This window comes from Typopeltis vanoorti, chromosome 7, assembly GCF_054136105.1.
Source record: "Typopeltis vanoorti isolate ZY-2024b chromosome 7, IOZ_Tvanoo_1.0, whole genome shotgun sequence".
Classification (NCBI taxonomy): Eukaryota; Metazoa; Arthropoda; class Arachnida; order Uropygi; family Thelyphonidae; genus Typopeltis; species Typopeltis vanoorti.
This window is the reverse complement of record NC_143555.1, coordinates 13,964,497-13,978,793: the sequence shown is the minus strand read 5'-3', so window position 1 is coordinate 13,978,793 and position 14,297 is coordinate 13,964,497. Positions and strand designations below refer to the sequence as shown.

Here is a 14,297-nt window from a genome sequence, read left to right as displayed (position 1 = left end):
CAACTGGCTACCCACCATACCATCTTTGCTTATTGTGTTTATTTCCAGATTTAACCTGCCATTTTCACTAAAAACTGTGCCTAAATAGCTGAAATATTTTATTTGTTCAATAGGATCCTCATTCAGCATGCAGCTCAAGTTTTTCTATATTCATAGTTTTAGTCTTTTTATTGTTTTTTCTTATTTCTTGTGTTTTCTTTCCATGTGAACTGGTGCACATCTTTATGTTGAAACACAGCGTTAGTAGTGTTTCAACATAAAGGAAACAGGGCGAACCGTCCCAATCAGAAAGGATGAACACAAACGACACATAAAATACCACGGTTTTGGAAAAACCGGCCTTTCTGACCACGCACTCCAAACATACCATAGAATTGATTGGAAAGGCACCCTACATCGCACCAAAACCTGGTTTGAGCGGAAATTCAAGGAAGCATATGAAATGCTCAAACATGATCCAAATCTGAATGAAAATGATGGTCTAACCATTCCAAGAATGTGGAGGACCCATCTGCAACCTTCATAGCAACCATGAAGAAAAATCTCAATACAAGAAGACTTGGTGAAGTGTTTTTTTTTTTTTTTCCCCTGAACATTCAATAGCAACCTGTACTGTACAAATCCAGAATATAATCGTAAAATAACAATATAAACGGTATAATTCCAGTAGAATCCTAGTACGTGAGGACTTTAGCAGAGTTTATTGTAGTTTTTATTGTTTTTTTTTATCACTAGAGGACAGGCTAAGAAAAAAGATTAGTTAACAAAGTAGATGTAGTTTACCTGTATAGAGTGCAACAACATGTAGCTTGGTTCTTATACACATGTATCCTTCTGATGATGACCTCAATACAGGGGTCAAAACGTCAAGTTATTATTTTATTATTAATCAGTAAAATAATCTTTTCAACATGTGTTTTGTGTCTCTAAATTCATAAATATATTTATTAAGACCTCTAGATACCTTTTTTTGGGTATGGCCTGAATGTATGGCATTGTTACAGTTTTCTATAGTCTTGTGTATTAAGCAATGAAGGGGATTTCTGAGGAGCATTTAGCATTATGTCTATTCTCTGGGAATTATAGCCATTAGCTAAAACAGTGATGCAATTAAGTGAGTTCAATGGTGAGAAATTGTCATTGGAACAGATAGCTCTGCAGTTGGTACCATGAAATGGATAATGGATGAAGCTATCATTGTGTTAAGTCAGGGGCATAACTTTACCAGCTGTTACACCTAGATGTGTTCCAAAAGTGAAAATAATGGCATTTGCTGAACATGGAATATACAACCTGCCCTCAGTTATAGCCACTAACATTTGTTTGGATATAGCCAACATCTAAATCTAATCGAAACCTCTCAGAAGCAATATGCCAAAAAAAAAATAAATAAAAAAATCGATGCTTTAATAGAACTATACAGATTGTGAATCAAACAGAATATGAAAATAAGATGTACATTCTTTTACAAGATCAGTCTACATATCAAATCATAGATCTTGATTCAACTAACTTACAAAAGAATAAGGTTTGGAGTTTTCTAAAGAAAAGAACAGAACTTCCTGGCCTAAAGAAACTGTTAACAAACTCAAGCCTTTTCATGTAAAAACACCCAGAATATATGGAGCATGAAAAATTCACAAGATACACCCCACGCCTAGTTGTGGATAGAATAAACAGTCCTGCATACAAATGTGCTAAACATTTGGTTAAATTACTACCCACCTCCACCAGGTAATTCTTCCTCTTTTATTAAAAATTCTGTTCATCTAAAAAGTATTAAAAGGCCATATTTTTAAAAAATCAAGACACGATTAGTTTTGATGTTACTTCACTATTTACCAATATTCCATTTAATTGAGCCTCTTGATTTTTTTAAAGTCGCATTTCCCCTCTCCAAAGCTATTATTCATATTCACAGTACATGCTGATTAGTTTGCATGGAAAGGGAAGAAAATAATAAAGTAACACGTAAAAACCAGAGTGAAATCTTTAATTAGTAAAAAGACAGATATTTCGTACTAAAAATAATAGTACATCTTCAGTGTCTGTAACAGTAATAGGAATCGAATACAGGCAAACGTTCAGTGGATCACCTATTAAAATACAATTGTTACCACGTGCTAGGAAATAATAGAAATAACAAATTTAATCTATTAAGATAAATGTTTTTTACATAAGATAAAAGTCTCCCAGATCTTTGAGAGAGAGATATACAGTCATTTCTATTTAAATTCGGTCAGTGTAAAATAGTTTCACAACTTTCTTTGAATAAGCATTCATATTTGAATCTGCATCTATGAAGGAGAACTGCTTTATCCCACTGGACACTATGAGTAGAGTCAATACTGTGCTGCGCCAGACCAGACTTCAGAAGTTTGTTATAATCAATATGATATTGATGTTCTTTTATTTTTTTTTTCCCAAAGAATGGCCAGTTTGTCCAAAATAAGAGGCATCACATTCGCAAGGTATTTGGTAAATGCCAGCCAAAGAAAAAAATTATAGATTCTGAAATATTAGTCAGTTTTGACATCATTTCTCTGTTCACCAATATCCCATTAACTAACACAGTCAATTCATTATATGAAGATTACCCTCCAGATATTGCAAAGATATTCGAATATGTCATCCACTCAGGTTATTTCAGTTGGAAATGAAAATCTACAAACAAATTGAAGGTACTGCAATGGGTAGCCCTCTGTCTCCACCTTTGGCAAACTACTATTTGAAACAATTCGAAGATACTATGTTCTCATCCATTCATCCTCAACCATCTCTTTGATACCATTACATCGATGATGTTTTTGCTGTTTGGCCAAACACTAAAGATGAACTTTCCACTTTTCTACAACAGATAAATAACCTTCGCCCATGCATCCAATTCACTATGGAAAAAGAAAACTCTGGTACTTTACCATTTTTGGACATCCTCCTTACTAGAACGTCTTCTGGTACCTTATCTTCTACAAGCATCTTTCGAAAACCCACTTTTACTGGCAGATACATTCACAAAACGTCTGCGCACGACATGTCTCAAAAATTTGGCATTCTTAAATCTTTAATTCATAGAGCACATAAAGTTTGCTCTTCCCCAATAATCTTACAACAAGAACTTCCATCATTAAAAAGTTAATGGAATCAAATGATTACAACTCCAATCAAATCTAACAGATACTTGACTCTTATGTTCCAACACCTACAGTTTCTTCAACAGTCTGCAGTGTTCCTATTCCATACATTCCAGGAATCTCAGAACCTATAGGTAGAATTCTGAAAATGTATCAACTGATCCCAACATATATTCCTATCAACAAAATTTCTTCTTTATTACCTTCTACAAAGGATAAACTGTCTTTTCTATCTTTGGCTGGCGTTTACCAAATACCTTGTGAATGCGATGTCTCTTATTTTGGACAAACTGGCCGTTCTTTGGAAAAAAGAATAAAAGAACATCAATATTATATTGATTATAACAAACTTCTGAAGTCTGGTCTGGCGCAGCACAGTATTGGCTCTACTCATAGTGTCAGTGGGATAAAGCAGTTCTCCTTCATAGATGCAGATTCAAATATGAACGCTTATTCAAAGAAAGTTGTGAAACTATCTTACACTGACCGAATTTAAATAGAAATGACTGTATGTCTCTCTCAAAGATCTGGGAGATTTTTATCTTATGTAAAAAAAACTATTTATCTTAATAGATTAAATTTGTTATTTCTATTATATCCTGGCACGCGGTAACAATTGTATTTTAATAGGTGATCCACAAAACTTTTGCTGTATTCCATTCCTATTACTGTTACAGACACTGAAGATGTACTATTATATTTAGTACGAAATATGTCTTCTTTTTACTAATTAAAGATTTCACTGTGGTTTTTACGTGTTACCTTATTATTTAATTACTATGCCACAGGTTCCACTGAAAATCAAAATGGAAAGGGAAGATATATAAACAACTAGATGGGACAGCTATGAGCTTCCCTTTTAGCCTGTTTCTACATGGAAACACTTCTGAAAACCAAGCATTGAATACATCCAATCTCAAACCTGTGGTTTGGCTGCCCTATGTTGATGACGCGTTTGCCTATTTGCCCATTTGGTCCAGAGGCATTACATGCATTTTTAGTGCATTTAATGAAATAGCTAACACCCTAATATCCACTACACAATGGAACAGCAAAGTGATTGTCTCCCCTTCCTAGATACGTTACTCAAACTCCTTCTTGATGGTTCATTATCTTTTTCTTTATAGAAAACCTATACGTACACAGAGATATTTGCACAAACAATCGCACCATCATTCAGCTCAGCAATATGGTATCCTAAAAACACTAACTTACAGAGCCAGAGCTATCTGTTCTGATGACAGCTCTCTTACCACTGAATTCATGTGCATCACACTTTTTTAGCTAACTGCTATAATCCTAAAGAATAGGCAAAATACTTAATGCAGCATAACTATTATAATGCCACTGGGCAATCTGAAAAGATATCTAGAGTGTTTAATAAATATCAGCTGCTCACTACATTTAAACCATATATCAGATTGGCAACTCTCATCCGTTCACCTAAGGATAAACTTTCCTTTATCCAAAAGTGTATGAAATTTGTGACCTGGCTTACTATGGACAGAGAGGAAGAACTGCTGACATCCACCTTGGAGAACATAAAAAATGCATTTGGCACTATCATTATGGCAAGTTGGGACTAGCAGACTATGTGTTGGATACCCTTTTACACAAAATCAAATGTAAGAAAACAAAAGTCCTACAGAGAAGTCATAAGTCTCAGAGATTTGTTTTTGGAATCAGCAGCATGTTTAAAATATTCTTCAAGCTTCAGTAAGAGATAATATTCTACATTCTGTAATCTCTATATAATTCATCTAACTCTACTTTGTATCCTTTCCATAGCTTCTTTATTCCCTCTGAACCTAAAGACCAAATCTGTGCATAGTAGTCTGGATACAGATAACTTCCTGATTTGTACATGTCAATGTATTTCAACATCACAATTACTGTCTGATTGGTTGCAGTTTTTGCTATGTGACTTTTTGAACTTTGAACTGCATTTTTTTGATCGCAGCACTTTCTGGTAGCATAATTCTGCTATTAGAATATGCTGTTGGAAATCTCATCATTCCAAATTGCATTACTTTATTAACATCATAAATTTGAGATCTTTAAACTTCTGAACAGATATTATAGGATATGTCTGAGAAAATTTTTCATGTGGAAGGTGGGCAAGAGAACACGAGGTCATTCATACAAGTAAGTTTGTGGTTAAGGTAGGGATAAGAGCTAGATTTTTCTCATGCAGAGCAGTGAGTGAATGAATTTAAAAGAAAGTATGACAGCTAGTGTGGGTGTATAGCCTCCCTTGATGAGTCCTTGACTCCTTGGTGGTCTCAGATAATAATGTCAGAATGGCCTTCAAACTAGTTAATGCCTTGCATGGTTTCCTTCATTCCTCCAAAGACAGTGTTCCATTCTACAAACATCCTAGGGTATATAGGATTCCTTGTTCTTGCAGAACAAGGAATCCTATAGACAGCTCCCAGTTTGACCCACATAGAAATTTCAAAATTCATAAGAAAGAAGTGGACTCATAGCACACATCTTTGCAGAACATCACAGTTGATTAGCAAGCTTTCTCCATGCCTAAATTAGAAGAGAATACTTTTATTTAATTGTTCAAGGAATCTTCACAGCACACTAAATAGAAACCTAGCACTTTGTGTCATCTGGAAGTAATTAATTAGTGTATGTAACATTCAGAACCTCTTATGCCAGCATCAACAGAGTTAGCGCAAAATACACTTCGCATGAGGTTCCTAATAATATTAGTATTTTTCAACTTTGTTTGATCAACAGTCGAATAACCATTGATCAAATCATTGTCTCTTTGGCATACTGTTTGAAATGTAATATGGCATGTGTATACTCCAGATGATGACCTTAATATGAAGGTTGAAATGTTGGGAAATTAAAGTAATTATTTCTAACATGGTTGTAGTCTCCATAATTTGTCTGAAATGAATTAATAAAGCCATGATTTAGCTTAATTTTTTTTAAATAGCAACCTCACATATGAGATTTCAAACTGAAGTGCATTATTACTTAATGACAGACAAAGACATAGTCTGTTTTTTGTATTTATGTGTACTTATTAGTTTTGACTGCTAAAGTTTGTTGAAATTTTACCACGTGCCAGGCTTAACCTCTTAATTTGTGTGTCTGTCTGATTATTCATTTTTTTCCCCTAAATATGAATTGTTCCCATAAAAACTTGCCTTTAATTTTTTACTGTAGGTAGATTAAGGGTAAGGTAATCCAAAAGCATAGTACTTTTTTCAAGCTCCTTCTGGCTTTCAGTAATCAGGGTAGCTGTCTCACTCTAGATGAAATTGGTTGGAAGGTGATACTGTTAGTTGCTGTATATCAGTTATAAATTAAGAGAAAAAAGTTTCCTACTTCAAATAATATCCATACTTATGAATAGTATTGTGAAATGCTATTAAAAATGATAATGAGAATAACTTCAAGTTACCTTTATTCCTTGAATTTGATTATTAATTTAAATTTAACGGTGTTTTAGTATTCATACTTTCTCATTAATTGATAAACAACTCATTTTTATTTCTAGATATGATTGAAATAGACTTCAAGAAATCTCATATAGATAAGCTTCAGTGCATTATGAACTGCAGTAAAAAGATATTTTCCATTCTGCAAAATAAGCATAATTTTGAAGGAAGTGCTGATGAGTTCCTACCCATTTTAGTTTATATAATCATAAAAGCAAATCCTCCACATTTGAGTTCAAACACAAAATATATCTCATATTTTAGCAATAATGACCATATAGTGAAATCAGAGGAGGGTTATTACTTTACTCATTTGGTAAGTGAATTTTTTAATCACACTTAAATTTTTAATTAAATATTTATTTTGTGAACAAACTTTACATTTTTTTATTTCAAAAATAATGTTTTAATTTAAAAGCTGTGTACCAAAAAATATTGAAAGTGAAAAACCATTATTGGATTTGATTGAATTTATTTCTAAACACCTAGCTTATTTTTTTATAATAAACAGTCATATCTGATTGTGGAATCGGCCATTAATTCTCAAGAACAACCTTTTGGCCTAATTTGGAAAGTCGAGAAAGTTGGCCAACTCTGGCTCCTGGCCATTGTAGATTCTGCTTGGGGATTAATGGACCATGCATTCAATTCTCATTTTAACAAACACCATTATAATGAACACTTGCTACAATAAATAACTGAAAAATATTGGCTAATGTAGCAATCAGCTATATGATAAAGGAAATTATCTACAATAAAGCTTTGTACTGTAACAAATTATTCCTGTCATGTATATATTCTCTGTGGTGCAAGTTTGAAAGTGATTCACAAGTTCTTGAGGCAAATTGGCCCACTCCTCCTTCAGAGCAAGGAATAAGGACTTGTTTATTTTCTGGTGGGGAATTTATTTTCAGCAGCAATGTGTCTCCTTATTGTATCCCAAATGAGTTCCACGGGTTTGAGATCTGGGGAGCATGCTGGCCACTCGATTCGATTAATATCTTCAATCTCCAAAAGTATTTCCACTACTCATGTAAGATGTGGTGTGGCATTGTCATCTATAAAAATAAATTCTTTGCCTACAGCACCATGTCCAGCACTTGTAGCTCAGTGCTTCCATTAAGCATAATGCCTCCCCACACGATGATCCCAGCACCACTGTATCTATCCATTTGAAGAACATTTTTGTGATGGTAAGCAGTACCACTTTCAAGCCAGATCAAGTTTCATCTAGAATCAGAGGAAAGACTAAAATGACTCATCTATAAAGAGAGTACATTAGCTCATTGGTCTCGTCTCCGATTTTTATGGATACAACTCCATAATGTGCTCTACAGTGAGCTCTGGATAAAGGGACACAGACCATAGGTCTTCGGGCATATAGGCTTACTTGTCACAGATGTCTTGCCACACTTTGTCGAGATATCTGTGTAACTGTGCTTAAATGGAGTTAACTTGTAAGCTGACCTGGTGTGATGCGTTGATTACGTTTTGCTTTTATAACCAAAAATCTGGCTTCATTTTCCTTGGTAGAGTGAGAGCAACCTCTTAGCAAATGTCTGGAACACATTCCATTGGTTTGAAATGCTGCCCAAAGTATGGATGCAACACTATGTGAAATTCCAAACTCTGGCAATATCAGTAACTTTGTGGCCTTCTTCATGCGTTCCAATAATTCTTCCCCATGTGAAATCATCTATCCAATACCTTTGAGACATTATAAGACATCCAGGTTTGCAACTGTATTCCTTTCACAAAAAAAAAAAAAAAAGATCTTCCTTCAAACACAGTTTGCTTAGTTCAGTCTTTTGCCTTTTATCCTGTTAAGTGCAGCCATGTTGACCCCTTTTGTACACTATTCAAAAATTTGAATGTGTACCTGCTTTCTTCTTGAAATTGTCTGTTATACATATTCTGTTATAAATTACCATAAGCTGATTCATCTGAATTTGTAATCTTCAGAAATAGTGTTAGTCCTTAGGTTTTGGATGCTAGTATTATATATATATATATATATATATATATATATATATATATAGAAATTACTCCAAAAACTTGCAAAAATGATTTAGATGATATAATAATAGTAAAAGAATTAAAGGACAACCTAAGTAAAATAAGATAAAGTAAATCAGCTGGCAAAAAATAGACAGGATAAACTCTGAACTGTATAAATTTGCTGGAAAAAAAAATTTCACCAGGGATTATTAAAATTTTTAAATAAAATATGTATATAAGTGGACAAATACCAATAGAATCAAATACAAGTATAATAATACCTGTATTCCATTCTATAGGATAAAAGAAAACCTGCAAATTACAGTGGTATTAGCTTGCTGAGTACATGCTACAAAATATATAGTAGCATAATTAATAAAAAATTGAAAGTATAGAATGAAAAAATATTTAAAATGGATTTAGAAAAGGACACTCTGCAATTAGTGCAATTTTTTGGTTAAAATTACTTATAGAGAAAATAAGAGAATTTAATTTAGAAACTTGCCTTTTGTTTATAGATTATGAAAAAAGCATTTGATAAAGTAAAAAGTCAGGTATTCTTTGATATATTATAAAGAATAAATATACCTAGTATTTTATTACAGACAATATTGAATATATACAAAGATAATGATAAAAATATATGAAAAAAATGTCTATCTACAAACCAAGATGTAAGACAGGGATATTCTCTGTCTACATTTTTTAATATTTATATTGATGAAATACTAATACAGTGGAACACTTTAAATAACACAAGTATAGAAATTTCATGGAAAAATAAATGTGTTATTTATTTGCAGATTATCAGATAAAGTAAAAAGTAAATTTTTAAAGAGCAGTATAATTTTAACATTAGAATAGAACAGTTCACAATGAAAATGTCTATACATTAAACTAAAGCAGTATTTTGCAGACAAACTCTGGTTAGAAATAAATAGTTATTAATAATGAATTAATAAACAGAAAACTACTTTTAATTATCTTGGATGTGAAATATTATATTAAGGAGAAAAAGACATCAGCTTAAAAACTTCAAAATTTTTACAGGTTATAGGCCTGATAAATAGAACTCTCAATTTGAATCTTGTACAAAGAGAAATATGCTTATAAATATACAATTCTTTAGTAGTACCTGTATTATTATATGGCAGTGAATAAACAAGATAAACAAAGAATAAAAACAATCTAAATGCAATTCATTAGAAGAACCACAATATGTATATTATTAGACAAAAAAAAGGAATGAAGATATTTAAAAAAATATCAGTAGAAGAAAAACTAAAAAATATAAACAAAATTGGAGAGAACACGTAAACTGAATGACCTGATATCTGAAAGACCTGATATCTGAAAGCACCTGATATCTAAAACAAGTAATAAAATATAAACCAGTTGGGAAAAGAAGGCCAGGTATTTCTCAGAAGTGGCTATTAGATTGAAAATAAGACTGGAACAGATCATAAAGATCTATATCCATATTTAGCATTATGATGAAGAATATAAACAAAACAGACCTACACATTTTAACATTCAAAAACATGCTACTTTATATATCTTCATGGTTTGTTCATATAGTAATTTCAGACTTATGACCTTTTTCACTTATAACATGGTGTGCAGAACGAGACCTATCATAAATTGAGGTCTGACTCTATATGTTTGTCGTCAGCTTACCCTAATATTAGTCATTCATCACCCCCAACACCAAATAACCTCATTCCACATGGACTGAGGTGAATATGGAGAGCATGCCACTTTGTCATGAATGTTTGAATAACCTTAGATGGTAGATGATTTTGATTGTCAGCATGTATCTGCTTCCCTTCTTAGTGGAGTCATGAAGGTTTTATGTTTAGTTTTTAGAAAAGGATGGATTATCTAGCTTTTAACCTGCCCACAATAATGTGCTATTAGTCAACAACTTTTTGTGGGTGTCATTTAAAAAATAGTTTAACAATAGTTATGTGAACAATGAAAACACTTTGTCCCTTTGAGCTTTTTTAAGAAGAAAAACTCTGAATTTAACTGTCCAGATAGTTACTTAACTAACTCTAAAATAGTATAGTATATATTCTAGCAGCCAACTTTATACTCTTTCTGGGATCTTGTGATGCACTTAAATTTTCTTGCCTTGATATGTGATGAGTGATAGTAAGAAACATTTAAAAAATAGTTTAACAAAAGTTATGTGAACAATGAAAACACTTTGTCCCTTTGAGCTTTTTTAAGAAGAAAAACTCTGAATTTAACTGTCCAGATAGTTACTTAACTAACTCTAAAATAGTATAGTATATATTCTAGCAGCCAACTTTATACTCTTACTGGGATCTTGTGATGCACTTAAATTTTCTTGCCTTGATATGTGATGAGTGATAGCAAGAGGCAACTAGTTACTTGATGCTGCTACTATGGCTTCATCTAGGTTTTGTCTAATAAAAATTAATAAATAAAATGTCAAGTTAGCACTGCCTCCTGGGTTAACTTTCATCACTGATAGAATTGTTTCCGTGAAATGCATGCACACTGTCACATTGAGCAATTTTCATGGGATAAAGATATTTTAATCAACTTGGCTGTAATCAAAACAAAGTTTTCTGTTTTTTTTTGTTTTTTTTTGAAAGAGAGAAAACTGATTAACTTACTTCTGATAGCATCTGATCCTCCAGCAGGATTACATTTCTCTCTTTGAGAATATCATGACTGGAATAGAAATGGAAAGGTATGAGGATAGAAAGAGAAAGGGGGGGGGGTACTGCTGATGTTAGCAGCGGAATTATGTCTACACAAGGTTGAGATTTGAGGAGCAAATAGCAGCAGTGGTTTTGAAGCAGTGGTGTGAGGTGGTGGTTGATAGGATATTTAGTTGGGTGATGCTATAGGCTGAGGAATGTACAGGCAAATTGGTTTAGTGAGCAAGAGAAGGGTTGATTATTATGAGTGATTTTAATTATGATAATATTGATTGGAATGAAGAGATAGTAGGGAATAAGGAGAATGAATTTCTTGTTCTTCAGGGACAACTATCTTAGGACACAAGAGTTTGAATCTTAGATCTTCCTCATAGAAGGAATATATCTTCCATATATATATATATATATATATATATATATATATATATTCCTTCTATGAAGAAGAAATATATGTAGAGCTATAAGGCTGGTAATTATGAAACATGACACATCTGGGAACCATTGCATGGAAAAAGCAGTTGGATGAAAAAAAAAAAAAAAGAGACAAATGCTGTTGCTTGGGCACTGATTCAGAGATATTTAACATCATCAATATCTGAGTGTATTCCAAAGGTGAAAAGACTAAATAAGATAGGAGTAAAATAGATAAATAAAGGGATTAAGCATGAAATCTGGAAGATGTTGCTCCAGAGGCAGCACAATGAATATTGGTAATAGTCAGTTGCATGAAGAGGAGCATGCTAGGAAGGTGACTTGGTTGGGGATAGCAAAAGTGTTGTATGAGTAGAAATTAGCCAATTAAGCCAAGAAAAATCTTAGTGAGTTCATTTGATATGTGGCAAATAGAAGAAAGAATGACTACTATGTAGGACAGTTTTAGCGGATGACAATGGTAGATTAGTAACTGTTGCACATCATATAGTCGAAGTGTTCAGTGAGCAGTTTATCAGGGGTATTTCATCTTCATGAATACAATATGAGAAGCTTGAGTGTGGAGGAGAGACTGATAGAAAGTGTGCAGGAGGTATAAGGAATTCAGTAAACTTGGGGTTAATAAGCAGTAGAATTTGACAATATACCATCATGTGTCTTGAAGGAATGCTCCATGGGAATTACTGACATCCTTGGGATACTGTTTAACATGAGACTTACAACAGGGCAGGTTCCACAGTATTGAAAGAGATAAAATTGTTATACTTAACAAAGGAGTTAGGAGAGACTGAACTTACAAATTATAGGCTAATCTTTGTGCATAGATTGTGGTTAAGGTATCAGAGAGGTTGGTGAGGACTATGATTCAGAATTGGATTGCTAATAATAGTCTCTTATGGGTTTAAGGGATGGAAATGCTTTAGCTGTCTGCTTATGTACTAACAGAGTGATGAATTATTGAATAAGGGAAATGCATATGCAGTAGTATACATGGACAATCTACCAAAGGCCTTTGGTAGATTGTCACATGATAAGCTGGTGACTAAATAGAAATGGATGGGGTTGGATAAGAGACTAGTGACTTGGATAGCTGATTGAGTGTCAGGTGTCAGCAAGTTGTGCATGTAGATGTGGCATCCCAAAACAGGAAGGTCACTAGTGGAATGCCTCAAGGATCTTTTCTGGGGCCATTATTGTTTAACTTGTATATTAATGATATTGGGACAGGCTTAACTGGAGATATGCAGCTGTTTGTAGGTGATGCAAAGTTGGGTAGAACTATGAGAAGCAGAGCAGATATTGTAGCCTTAGAAAAGGATCTCGATAGACTGTGAGTGGGCAAGAAGAGAGAGGAGCTGTAAATTTATTGTTGCAAAGTGTAAGGTCTTGAAATTTGATAAGCAAGGTTGGGATGCAAAGTATACAGTTAATGGGAAAATTTTGAAGGAAATGGACTCGATGAGAGGTCTGAGAGTGATGAGGGGACAGAGACTTGAAGTTCAGGGGTCACAGTGCTAAAATTGTGAGAACATCAGAATGTGTAAGGCCTTGATCATCTGGTTTGCAAAGGGATGAGTATATCTTAGAGAAGGTCCACCAAATTGGTGTTTGGTCTCTGGATATAAAGCCATTGAGGGAATGCAATTTGCAAAACCTTGTGAATATAAAGATAGAGGATATGATTGAGATGTGCAATTGGTGAGGGGGGGTTATTACCAGATTAATGTGGAGGAGGTTTTCATAGAGTAGAGGGAGATGAATAGAACAAGAGACCACTCTTGTTCTATCCACACTTCACTCCCTGTATAGGGACAGGGAGTGAGAAGCAGGTTCTTTGCTGAGGAGTGGTTGGTGAGTGGAATGCATTGCCTGAGAGTGTGGTGTGTGCTGAAACTGTGAATTCATTTAAGGGTATGGTTTGATCTTTTTTGATGAAAGTGTGGACCTTCCACAATGAGTCTTTTGACTCATTGGAAGTCTGATGTTAATAATTCTGTAGCTAACTATTACATACCTATATAAAAAGATATCTGTAGCTTCCTCAGCTTCCAGAAAAAGTTCAAATATTACTTGTTTTCTGTACAGTTGTAAGATTTCCATAAATCCCAGGTTCACTCCTATATAATACTTCTCTCGCCGACGGAATGATTCCCAAGGAATTTTCATAAAAGTCTGCCTTGCTATGCTGTTGCATGAATAAGTAAATTTTCCTCCAGAAGAGAGCCATTAGACTAATCCCTGAATCCTCCATCCACCACATCTAATTCTAATTTGTCTGACCATCTTTTGTTTGTTCTGTGTATATAAAGTAAGCTTATATTAATGTACTGTGTTATAAATATTGTATCGTACTCTAGTAAACATACCTTGTAAAATAAATACACCCAATACATAAATATACACAGATTTTATTACTGAAAATGTAAGTCCATGGGATTACCTTTTGTTATTTGGAAAGAATTTAAAAAATGACAAATTTGAAATTTTGAGATAATCAAAGGGATATATTATTAGTTCACTTAATGGAATTAAGCTGCTCTATACAGTTAAGCTACTCCATACACTTGCCTTCTGTTTCCATT

The 14,297-nt window shown here is 33.5% G+C and overlaps 1 protein-coding gene across 1 annotated transcript in view; it reads left to right on the top strand.

The window, feature by feature from the left end:
• LOC150104493 (uncharacterized) overlaps positions 1-14,297 on the top strand; it is a 77,546-nt gene that overhangs the window by 37,696 nt on the left and 25,553 nt on the right. Inside the window, exon 4 of the mRNA XM_090395564.1 lies at positions 6,652-6,908. Coding sequence (XP_090251690.1) covers positions 6,652-6,908 — 257 coding nt within the window. The remainder of the gene's footprint in view (positions 1-6,651; positions 6,909-14,297) is intronic.